At 41.9% G+C, this 13,174-nt stretch overlaps 1 protein-coding gene across 6 annotated transcripts in view; it reads left to right on the top strand.

Annotated features, from left to right (window-relative positions):
* CACNA1C (calcium voltage-gated channel subunit alpha1 C) overlaps positions 1–11,807 on the top strand; it is a 609,442-nt gene extending 597,635 nt beyond the window's left edge. For all 6 annotated transcript variants that reach the window (XM_063134894.1, XM_063134895.1, XM_063134893.1 and 3 more), the window contains 3 exons: positions 479–582; positions 6,872–7,195; positions 9,057–11,807. In XM_063134894.1, coding sequence (XP_062990964.1) covers positions 479–582; positions 6,872–7,195; positions 9,057–9,347 — 719 coding nt within the window. In that variant the 3' untranslated portion in view covers positions 9,348–11,807. The remainder of the gene's footprint in view (positions 1–478; positions 583–6,871; positions 7,196–9,056) is intronic.
* The last annotated feature ends 1,367 nt before the right edge of the window (positions 11,808–13,174 follow it).

Raw genomic sequence — 13,174 nt, 5'->3', positions numbered from 1 at the left:
ATTCTGATGCGATACAGTCCAGATATAGGTTTACCATTTTAGTGAGAAACAGGCCATACACGATAACTGATTTACATCAGTGATTTGATCCCAAACCAATGTTTGTCAATATTATGTGAAGGTGGAGGCAGGAGAGGACAAATTTGTAAGGAGAATCAATTGAGGTTGCTTAACCTTATATGTGCCTGCTGATTTTCTCCTGCAAATAACCCCCCTCCATTTTATCTTGGGCTTATTTGTGGTTGGATAAAAGTAGACTAAAATTAATATGGTCAGGAGTGATAGTTGCAGGGAGTAAATGCTGGGCAGGGAAATAAAGAGCATTCCCTTCTGACTCCTCTGCAAATACTCTAGTCCCTCAGTTATACAAGGCAAATATGGTGTTTATGTATGCCTCATAATATGTGATTCTACTGCCAAGTGGGATTCTGAAGAAGCCTTAAATTAGCATCACACTTCTATGTAATTGGTTTTGCAGGTCGAAGAGCATCCTTTCACCTGGAGTGTCTGAAGAGACAGAAAAATCAGAGTACAGAAGTCCCACAGAAGACAGCACTACCCTTGCATCTGGTACATCATCAGGTGAGCCTTCATCTTTAAATATCTAACCATGGGATCACAATCTACCTGAATGTGCACAAACTGGGGGTACTTTTGAACCCAGTTCTCTACCTGGATGGGGAGCCAGCAGTGCTAACCAAATATGCTGATTTCTCAGTTTTATCTTGTATGTCACCTGCATCTTTTCCTGGTAAACAAATACTCAGCCATGATATGATTACATATGCCTTGGTAATTTTTCATTTCAACTAAGTACTGGACTGTATATAATGCTATAGATGAAGTTGGTTTTCTCCAGTTTCACTAGCTCCAGATGTTGTTGAACTCCAACACCTATCAGATTCAGCCAGGATGGCCAGTGGTCAGGGATGATGGGAATTGTAGACTAACAACATCTGACACACTATAAGTTCCCCACCCCTGCAGAGCCCCATTTGAGAAACTTCTATACTTGAGGAATTTTTGACAGGAACCGTTCCCCCACAATCTCAGTAGGCATGTCCCTAATAGGTTCCCACCTATTCCCTCAGTTTCTTGAGACTGCCCATTGCAGCCTCAGAACCAAAGCCGAGCCTCGGTACCAACATTGATACCGACATCAGCACTAAAGCAGGGATGGCAGGTGGGTTGTGGGAATGCACCAATGACCACTCAAAGAATTAAAGATGAGCAACCTGTTTTTCTTCTTTGTGGCCTCTGCACATCAGACATCTAGATGAGTAGCAAGCTGACTTATCAATGGCAAAGCACTGCCCTACTATAAGACAGCAGAAAAAATGCAACCAAAGGAACAGTCTGCTCTAAACTGTCCATCAAGTCAGTAATGACTGATGAAGGTCGACAGTTTTGACCACATTGCCACTCTGCAGAGTTTAGGAAGAGTGGATCTTCCCCTAATTTATTTATTGCATTTTTATACCTCCCAATAGCTGAAGTTTTCTGGGCAGTTTACAAAAATGGTACCTAATGCCACTGACACAACCATGGCATGAGTGAAGTGAGCTCAGCTTGGATCAGAAAGGTTGACGGCAGCTAATTCATATGCCAACTTCATAATGTGGACCACCCAAGACAACAGTCTCTGCAACAACAGTGCATGTCCATGCCACTGCCATAGTGGCACACAAATAAGAAAGGGGATTAGTGAAAGGGCTTGATTTATAGAAAGTCAATGCCCTTCAAACATCCTGGAAAGGGTCAACGAGCCCTCCTCATTGTCACTTATAGTGTGTCAAGGTCTGGATGCTGTATCTTACCTCAATCTCCTGTGATCAGGTTTGTTAACAATGGAAGCTTACAGAACTTCCATGTTTGATGGTTTCCACTAACAAAGGGAGTAGAGGAGTTGCCATACGTGTGAAAGACTGCAGTGACATCGAAGGCAGAATCTTGAACTACAGGGGCCACCTGCTGAGTCTCTAGGCCCAAAGCCTGTGCCATTCTGAGAATTTGTTTGGAGAATTGTCCCAGATCCATGGCCAGGGATATGGCTTCACTGGAGCCAACAACTGTGTCTGGCACAAGACAAGACAATTGAGACATCGTATCTGACTGGTTCCAGACACTGGAGACTTCCCTGAGGGGAAGTGACATGGTAGGCGCTTCTCCCTTAGTTCCCTAGGGCATGACTGAGTGCCTCCCGTATCAAGCTGCACTCCAAAAATTAGTACCGTCGGTGGCTAAGTAGCTGACAGAGCAGGCTGTAACTGTACAGTTTGTGGATACAGTTTATTGTGCAATAAAACACAACTGAGTCATCTGTGGTTGCTGGACAGATGGTAAGGTTGGCTGAATCTTCAACTATTAAACTGGCAGTGGCTGCTGAGCCAGCACTACTCATAGCACTAAAGGGCAAGGAATTATGTTTTTGGTCTGGTGCTCTCAACACCGTAACTGATGGATGTTGATGGTATAGACTTTCTCTGACAAAGGGAAAATCAGGATGGCAGGAGCACTACTGACTGTATGGCTCATTTCAGTAGTCTGCTCAATCATAGGGTCCCTGTATCGTATGTCCAAAGCTGAATGATTGTCCCACTCAGAGAATGGCAACTTAGACTGTTCCAGATATTGGCTTCACTTGTAAAAAGTTTAGGGACAAACTCTTGTAGTGGAGGCACATGACCACACAGAAACCGGTGAACATGAGTGTCAGTCACGGTCTATGACAGTGATGTATTGAGAGTAAAAACTGTTGTGAAACTGCTGTGTTGAGACACATTCTACAGCACCCTTCACCGGGGGGGGGGGGTCTCTACTTCTGTCTGCAACACCAGTGAGGGGGCCATTCTTTTGAAGGAACTGACAGGATGAACAGTGTCAAACTCAATCCTATAACTCTTCTGTATGATGTAAAGGACCCAGGAGTCCAACATAATACATACCTAAGCCAGTGGGAAAAGTAGCCAGATGAGTTTTATAGGTGGAGTGACAGAAGGACAAAGAAGGAACTGGGGATAATCAAAGATGGTGTTTACTACTGCTGTCATGCTTTCTGGAAGGACTGCAGAACATGGGTGGTGGATATTATCAATTCGGTACTGATGGCTTACAAAAGGAATGACCAGCTGGGGACCGTGATTGCTGATAGAATGGTTGATGAAACCACCTACACTGTTTGTAGGTAGTGGCCTGTTATCCCAATGCTGTATGCAAAGCAATATTTTTCACTTTCTGCATTGAGTCCCTGGCTTTGTCCATTCTTGAATTAAACAGACCCTCCCCATCAAAGAGAAGGTATTGAATGTGGGACCTGGCTTCTTGAGAAAACTAACAGAATGGAGCCAAGCATGCCACTTCAAGGCCATGGTTTTGACAATCACCTTGGTGTCATAATTGATCTGATGTCTTGCCGTGCTTATTTGCTGGCAGGGGAACTGCATGGCTTCACCTTGGAAAACCATTGCCAGTTCCCTCTTCTCCTCACGGAGGTGCTCAAAGAGGGTTCCCACCTTTTCCCACAAGAAGTGTTGAGTGGAACATTGCCACTTAATAATTAGAGACTCATAAGTTCAGCAGCCCATGAGATGCAGGCATCTGTCCTCCTTATCTATGGGGAAAGAGTGAACTCTTTGTGACTTCCCTGAGAAGTGTCCACTGTGAAAAAGTTAGGAGGCGGATGTGGAAATAGAAAGCCAGCATTTTTATCTTTCACTCTATACATATTTCCAGCCTTTTCAGCATTGCAGCCATAGTGGAGGGAGTCTACTAGAATTGCTGGATGGCTTGCAGCAAAGTCAGTAAAAGTGGGTTCACAATAGGAGTTGATGCTTCTGTGCATACCATGTTGAACACAGTTTTTCAGCCTTGCAACTGGTTGCTGCACTTCTAAGTCAAGGGACTATGCCATACAGAGTACCTGCACTGAAAACTGCCCTGTGTCCTCTGAAGACAAAGCCAGGTCATGATTACCCATTGTTACATCCAGTGATGAAGTGGATGGTGCCAGGGAAGAAAAGGACATTGAGTCTAATCATCTTCCCTGACTGTGGGGATACCGTTGAAAGTGACTTGGGATGTACATCAGATAATGGTCAAATGAACAACACCACAATCTCTGTCTGCTGTGGCTGATGTTATCACTCATTGAACCAATGTTGGTATTGACTGGTGCATTGGTGGTGCCATGGCAACAGGACCAGACGAGACACTAGAGCACTTGTTTTTTAAACCTCTTCTTCAGCCATTCATTTTCTCCTTGCACTGCACTGGGATGGTGAAGTAGCCCCGCAGCTTCATCTGCATGGAAAATCAGGGGAACTGCTTGTCATTCTCAGCAGTGTTCAGGAACTCCTGGGCCTCTGTGCTGATCCAGAAGTCGATGAAGGCATCCAAGTTTAGCCTTAGTCCAGAATGAACTCTAACTTTCACTTGTTGCCTCTTGCCATCCGGCAGCATCCCAATCCCAGTCCCATGATGGCTGGGTGGCAAGATCCTCTGAGAAGAGGCTTGACGAGAACTTGCTGGCTGCCTCTTCCACAAGTACCGTTCTGGGATCCAGTGACTAAAGCCAAGATTGGAAGTTCTGGGCTGAATAATCGCTCTACCCTGCCATGCAGGACAAGGCAAAGACAGCATGGATGTGTAGAGATTAGGATGTGCAAGGCAAGCCATCATTGGGAAACGTGCAAGGAGAAGGGGTGAGGTGGGATTAAAAGTGTCCAAAACCCAACCAAATGACCTGGAAGTTGCTCTTCCCATTCCCATGTGAGTTTGCTGCCAGATGCACTATGGAAAACATTTCTATATTGAATTTATAGGGGGGTGAGGTATCTAAAACTCAGCCAAATGAGCTGGAAGTTGCTATGCATGCTTTCTTTATAATTCTTTACAAGATGCATTGCCTCAAAGATGAAAAGCACCAGGAAGGGAAGCTTAGAGTGCCCAAACCTCTGCGAAATGGAAGGAGAATTGGTATGCATGTTCCCCTAAAATTCTCAACAACATGCTTTGCCAAACATATACAATCCTTCTTCTACAATTACATGCTGGGATTTGTGTACTAGCAAAACGTTGTTTAGGTATGTGGGGGACCTGGAATTGCTTATTGCAGACACAGCTGAATCTGCCTGGATAACAAGGCTGCTGCACAGATTAAACCCACCTGCCAAGAGAAACACACATCACAAACAGGGGAGGTGACATAATGAGGGGGAAGGTGAGACGGCCAAGGAAGGCATGAGGATAGGGGAAGAGAGTGCAAACTGTTGCTGGGCAGACTCCAGGAAGCAAGATTGTTCAGTGGTAGCAGTGTTTGGGCACTTTTGACACACAGCTCTGTAGCCAATCACTTTAATCCACAATGAAATTGCTGTCTGGGTTCAGATGACATGCCAATCCATCACGCATAAGACAACCCCCCAGAACAGCCCACATGCTGGCATGTTTGGAGGAAAACAACCTACCCTTGCGTACAGTTGTCTGGGTTTTCACAACATATTAATCCATTGTGGGTTGTTAAAACAAACAAGCCACAATGGGGTAGCATGCGTACTAACCCAGTTATCACCTCGTTAACATCCACTTTCCAGAACTACTAGCACAAAGACATGTGGGTGAGATCACCACTGGTATCAGAGAATTATAGGTCACTTTATATGTAATGGCAGCTCCATCATGTAATTGTTTGAGAAGCATGTAGGCTTGTACCTGGCATTTTGTTTTTGTTGCTGCTTCAACTATTACTTTATTGGTTATAAAGTTTATGAAGTATCAAAACTGGTATAAAATTGATGCAAATTATACATATCAAATATACAAACACAATTACAATCACTGATTACGTACATTATCTTAATAGAGAAAAATAAATACTATACGTATCAGAAATCTTTATTTAATGTCAATTTGGCAATTAGAATTTACTGTAGTCCAACTATAGGAATCTCATTGGTTTAGTCCAACTCATTCCAACTAAATTAGAATTTCTCAAATAATTACAGTCTTTACTTCTTTCCTGCTTATTTCTGAACCTGTAAATTAATTTGATATGTTTAACTGAAGTCCAATTCTTAATCCTCATACCTGGCTTGTGCTTGCATAGGTGTCATCTGAACCATGTGAGCAGTTAATATGCAGTGACTGAGATTTCTATTACGGTAATACCATCTTAGAAAGTATAGTAGCTATTTATGCATCACATATGTGAAGGTGCTAGTTCATATAAAAAGGGCCTTTAGGCAAGCACAATGATGTCCCTGTGCGAGCTCCAGCAGACAAGCATTTTATTAGATGCTCATTACTGGGCACTCATGGATTTTTGTTGGTCCCTCTCATGACATCGTGTACCTCCCGCCCCTTCTAGTCTTCTTTGCACCACAAAAAAACCATCCCAGTAAGTCCAGTTTATTTTTAAAGACAGAAGTTGCCACTATCTCCTGCTGTGTGCAGAAGAAGCAGCGTGATCAGAACAGCCTACTGAATGGGCCATGAGCATGTTGTTTACTTTCTCTTTCAAAAGAGGAAGTAATGAGGGACAAACGTGCAGGCAGAGAAGCGATGGTAAGCAAACGCGATCCCCCCCCCATGTGATGATGCTCAGTATATCTAGGACAATCAGAGGACCATCATCATATTTGGACATAGTTTGACACCAAGTTACATTTTAATCTATTTTCTACTTTTCAGCAATATAGAGAAGACATAATGGTTTTAAATACAGAATATTAGTTAGCAGAATATTAAAGTAGTTCCATTAGCATCCTGCAGATCACAACAACCAATTTCCCAGTTAATGTTGAAGCTATTTTCAAGACACCTTGTACAGTTTCTTTCCATATTCTGATTCAGTCTCCTTTCTCTCTGTCTATAGGCACTAGCAACTGCAGGTCTGAGTCCTCTTCTTCAAAGAAGCCATTCATCCATAAGATCTTCTCGGTCATGTGCCACTCCCCCTCCTACACTCTGTACACGAGATTGGCTACAGCAACCTATTAAAACCTTGCGGCTCAAAGGAGAGGAGTCCAATGAGAAACTCAATAATAGCTTCCCATCAATATACTGCAGCTCCTTGTATTCTGATAGCACCAGTTCTAGCAGCACTCGGAAAGCCAGGCCAGTCTCCCTCACAGTTCCCAGCCAGGCCAGTGAGTGTGGCAGGCAATTTCATGGCAGTGCTAACAGCCTTGTTGAAGCGGTGAGTTGATGTGGTGTCAATAATAGTTTTAACAATGACAGTAACAGCTAAGCATGGATTATTATGTGATCTTCTAGTTGCCTAAAATTTAGAGATCAATGACGCAGACACAGCTTCGCAGCCACTGTGGGGCTTTCCCATGAAACTGTACATTGAAAAAGTCAGGCACTTAGCCTGACTTTTTCAATGGGAGCGATGTCAGTACAGCTCTTCCACTGTCTGACATCACACTGTAGCCAATCCGGGAATGGTCCATAGTGGAAGGTGACTAGCGATTGCTCGTCTTCCACCAGGAAGAGGGGGGCAGCTCTGGTACCCAGAAGGCCTCTGAAACCCCCATACTCTCTCCTTGGCATCAGGATTACCCAATGCTACTCCAGAAGACAAAAACCGTGGGGGTTTGGAGGGAGGCGGTGTCAACCCAGCGTTGTGAAGACAGCCCCCAAGCCCCAGTTATGTGTATAATACACACACATACACACTATATTGCTGAAGCTACACTTTACTTTTAGATCAAGGCAAGATTCTAAGAATTCTTAGATAAACCATTAATTTGAACAAAATTAATTTTCATCCCAGTCATGCAGTTTGAGACCTACCTGAATTCTTTGCCATTTCCAAATGTGATTAGCAATAATCATATGGATGGAAAGTAATTCAACAGGGAGATGAAGTTTGCCAGATAGAAACTAGGGAGGTTAGAATTGAGGAGTATAGCAAGGTTTGATTAATATGCTTGGGTAATTGTCCAGGGCCCCTAATTTCCCCACTATTATAGCAAATCAGAATTGCTGTTCTTTTAACTAGAACACTCCATAAAGCAATAGCTTTATCTCCTGGCACAGTTAAAGAAAAAGCCACAGTACCTGGCAGTGTAGTTTAATCCTATTAAAGCTATTCCATAAACTAAATTGCACATTACTGCAGCCAGGAGGCTGCCAGGAGGTATGCCTATGTGTTGATGGCCCTGGGGAAGAAGGAAACAGCTGATCCATAGGCTCTAGAGTGCAGTTTGGGAGCAAAAGGAGCCAAAATAAGATTCTTCTAACCAACATAAGTATTACATCATTTTTCTCTATGTTGCTTCTTCATGTAATGGGAAAGATTTCTGCCAACTCCCCCACTAAGTCTCCAGCCTCCTACACCATTCCCAGGGATCTCCCAACACCCACAAGCAGATTTTCAGGGGCTGTAGAGGGAATGGGGAAGCCCCTTACATGAAGACTGGGTTCAGACAACACAACAACCAACAGTGGGTTATTGTGTCATCTGTTGGGACTTTTTATACCACTGTTGGTTATTCAGCCGAAATAACCAATGCTGTGCAGAGTTGATTATTTGAACAACCATTGGTTATCGTGTCGGGTACCATTGACTATTTTGTCGACACAATTGTTTATTTTCAGCGACTACAGAGTCCCCTGGCAAGAGTGACCAAAGCAGTGGCTGCTGCTCTAGTCCAGCTGGCAGAACTCACAATGGCTGACGGGATACCAGCAGGAGGACTGAGAGGGGGAGGGAGGGTGGGAGATGTGTCAATCAAACACACCTTTGACTAATAGTCAACTCAACGCTGGCCTTAATCCGCATCATGGTTGATTATAATCATGTCATGCAGGGAGTACCCCCTCAATAATCAACTATTAACCCACCATTGAATGCTGTGTTGTTCAAACACAGCCAAAGTGTTCCATTTACAGAAAGTTAGGATCCAAGCCATTGTGCTGTAATGTTTTCTTCACCAAACTTTTACTGCCAAGCAGCTTCGCTGATGTTGTTTTAGCCCTTGTTACCATAACAGGTAATATTAATACTGATTTCCACTTTTGTTCCTTGTGTTTGATCTCTCGCCTCATTAAAGGTCTTGATTTCAGAAGGACTGATGCAGTTTGCTCAAGATCCAAAGTTCATTGAGGTTACGACCCAAGAGCTAGCTGAGGCCTGTGACTTGACAATAGAAGAGATGGAGAATGCTGCAGACAACATTCTCAACGGTAACAGCAAGCCAAGCCCCAATGGCAACCTCTTGCCTTTTGTTAATTGCAGGGACCCAGGGCAGGACTGTATGGGAGAGGAAGCAGCCCAGAACCCAGATTGTAGAAAAAGTCAAGAGGAGCCTAAAGACAGCAGGATTTATATCAGCAGCCTGTAGTTGCCAAGGCTGAAAGTGATGCTGGTTTTTTAATTTGTTTCAATGTTCCTAATGGGTTTGTTTCAGAAGTGCCTCACTGTTCTCGTGACCTGGAGTAACCAGAACAGCGTTCTTCATTCATTTCTGTCGGGAAGAATCGCAGAGTTGGGTGGTGTAAAAGAGCTTTTCAGGAGTGAATATACAACCCCAGCATGTGTCCATGAAGGAAGAATGAGAAGTAAAAAGAGGAGAGTCAGCTCCCTCTTTTTTTCTGTCCCTGCACAAGGAACAACAGCTGCTTCCTGAATGTGAAGAAAAACCTCAGCTTCCTGTGGATGGCCCTAGCGAAAAGGACACTTCATCAAACGGGTGTCTTTCAACTTTGCTTGTACAAAAAAAAAAAAAAAAGAATCATTTTGCACATATTCTGTATGAGCCTCACCGTCTCCATAAAGCCAAGGCCCTTTTGATCTACAAGTGGAACAGAAGACTTCTGCAACAGATCCCCATACTTTGCGGAGGCAGAAGCTGCAAGGGTACAGCAGAGGCAGGTGGCAATATTGCAGATGCTTCTTGATGGAAATGCAGAGACTCCCAGGCAGTTTTCTCTGCCAAGCAATCAGAGCTCAGGCAGTTTCCCCTGCCAACCAATCAGAGCTCTGACAGCTAGCTGTGCCAACTGCTCAAAGAGCAGGAAGCCAGCTCTGTCAACCGGAGTTCAGGCAACCCGCCCATTTCGAAGAGAGGTGGTGATGGGCTTATGTAGATCTCTCCTTGTTTTTGCTGTTTGATATTTCCTTGAAAGCATGTTCTAATTTTTATTTTTGAATACTTTATTTTATTGTGTTTTATTTTTTGAGGGAGAGGGGTGAAGGAGTGTTTACAAAGTTTTGTAATCACCTATATTTTGGGCTTTTCCCACCTTTTCAAATGTTTAAAATTGGTTTGATTTGATTATGTTGTACTATTTAAATTTTTTGTTTTCCTCCATTGAAATCTGGTAGAAGCTAATAATGATATTAGAGGAGTTTTGCCAACCATTTATGTACACCAGAATTTGTGATTTTATTTGAAGTAATGGGAAATTCCTTTTTTGTTGTTGTTTTTATAATTTAAAGATAGTAGGCAATGCACTTGATATAGTCTTGCACATATGAGTGATCGATCTGGATTCTTTATAGCGCTGGGTATATTTGTGGGTGTGTGAACGAGTGAATAGGGCTGAGTGAATGAGCGAATGCATGCCTGAAAGTGTGTACGTTCATACAGTTCTCCACTTCCTGGTTATAACTGTGGGAGAGCTGTATTTGGGGTTATTTGAGTGTGCAAATAAACCACTGTCTCTGCTTTTGAAAGGGGAATCAGTAACTCTTTGCATTTTCTGTTCCACAAGATATGCAAAAACAATGCAATAATATTAATTTTAAATACAATTTGTGAATTGTGTTGGCATTAAAACTGTATAGAAAAAACAAAACAAGGGGATTAAAACAAACAAAACCAAGTGAGAAGGAGTTACGTTTCGATATATTCTGTGTGATGTTTTATTGCATTGATAATGTTTCTGTTGAAGAAACCGTAATACTTGAATTCAGGTCAGTTTCAGTATTTTTCAACTATTTTTTTAAAATGAATTGCGATTGTGCCAAGCAAATATAATGAATTAAGTTTGTTTAAGGGGAAAATAACAATTCTTGTATATTTTGCTGCATGTAAAGTAAATCATTTCGTATTTGGAGTGTGCCAAGCTTTACCTTTGAACTTTTAAGTGCTTTTCTACGTGTGGTTAGGGGAAAGGGTATACTTTTTTTCTTACTTTTTTTCATTTGTACAATGTACAAAGTGTACCTGGTGTTAAGTAACTATTCTGCAACCCACTGACAGGTTGAACGTTAACTGATTTTGCATATCTTGTGTTCACTTTCCTTTTTCTGCACTTCCTTAAACATGCCTGATAATGAATTCGGAAAAATATCTTGCTTTTGGAAACTGGGAGTTTTTAATCCAGATTTCACCCCTTTGCACAGTTTCTCTCAATGGTTCCCCTCACTAAAGGGTGGCAAACTCTACATTGCCAGAATAATCAGGTAGACCTATTCCTATAAACTGAGCTGGCATCAGCAACTTTGGGAATGAGGCGATATCTGATTTCTTTTACTATACAGAAATAAAAGAATAAAGAAATAATGTATGTAGTGACATGAAATTATCTTCAGGAGTTAGTCACTGGGTCAGTGCCATCTTTATATGAGGAGGAGTGTACAGCACTCTTAACCAAATTTTGACATTTAGAGGTACTGCAAATACTATAGAAGACAAGCTAAAACATTTTTACATTTTTAGGGTAAACAGGGCAGGAAACTGATTACAGAAAGATAGAATTAAATAAGAGTGCAACATATTACCCACAGAAAAGAAGAACCAGATGCACATGTATAAGATGGACAACAACTCATTAAGCAGTAGTTGAGCTAAGAAGGATTTAAGGATTATGATGAATAAAAATTAAAATACAGTCAGCAAGTATCATTTTAGGATGCATTAATTAAAGAACTTTATAAAACAGAACTAGTAATTGTCAGTTTTAGAACCACTTTACAAGAGCATTGACAAACTATAAAGAATTCACAAAATGATAAACAAGGACAAATAATCTGAAAGAATTTGGTATGTCTAGTCTAACACAGAAAATTACTAATGGGGTCAGGGAGGATATGACTGTTTCTAACTAGGTATCAATTGTTTACCATGGCCCCAATGATACCCTCCTATTGCTTGCATGTATGCATCTGAGCATATCTGCCACAAACTACTAACTGATCAGCATCATCACCTTTCAACACCATTCACTTGTTCAGGAGGGAGAGACTGGATTCAGCCACACCAAATAGGCAACTAGCACTATTCTAACTGAAAGTGCTGACCACAATTAGGGTGGTGCGCATTGTTTGCAATTCATGAACAGGAAACCTGTATTTAGCAGCAGATGCTCAGTGCAATAATATAGTTCTGAGAACTATGTAAACAGCACCCTTTTGAGTACACAAGGATGCTCTCAAAGCCAAAGGAAATGCTCACACAAATATTGGTGCATATCAATAGAGAATGATAGGGGGAAATTCACTTAAATTACATTAAATGCATTTAAATTTAATTATGACAGCAGTGTTTCACGTAAAGATGTCTATGGAGGCTATGGAAACTCCTTTTTAAAAATGCTGGACAGGCATTTGATGGGGATGGTTATAAAGTATCCTCCTCTAGGCAGGAGGTTCAGCAACTAGATGATGTGTAGGTGTCTCAAATCAACTTTTAACATGCTCAGGCTCTATGAATGTTCAAGGCACTTAAGCAGAGGGCTTCCAAATCAAGGTAATTCTGCTTTGGAGTATGTGGTTTTTGCATCATACTATATAGGACCCCAACATACAAGTCTGGAGGAAGACAGAATCTTTGGCTAGCTAAGTCTTCTTACATATATTTGGTTCCACCAAAGTCCCACAGTAAATACTTCCAGATACATACACAGAAAAACTGTTGCTATAAGCCTGTACCTTCACATCTTGCTTTTCCCTCAGAAGCACAAACTGGGATTTCCTCTGCTGCTGCTGCTAAAGCCCATGCTTATAAGCACTTCACCTCCCGTACCCCTGCCTCAATCCAGTAATGTGGGTTTGCTGGAAATTTTTGAACAGAAAAAATTTCCAATGCAAATTAGGTTAATATGCATGGGGTCATTTACTTAGGAAAACTTCAAATTTGCATCAGAAAAAAATCTGGTGCCCTAGGGAAGATTTAATTTAGCATGTTTATTTTAACTGTATTTAGTAAACAATAAAACTAAAAAA

Source organism: Elgaria multicarinata, chromosome 9 (genome assembly GCF_023053635.1).
Source record: "Elgaria multicarinata webbii isolate HBS135686 ecotype San Diego chromosome 9, rElgMul1.1.pri, whole genome shotgun sequence".
In the NCBI taxonomy this organism is placed as follows: Eukaryota; Metazoa; Chordata; class Lepidosauria; order Squamata; family Anguidae; genus Elgaria; species Elgaria multicarinata.
This window is presented reverse-complemented; position numbering and strand designations above follow the sequence as displayed.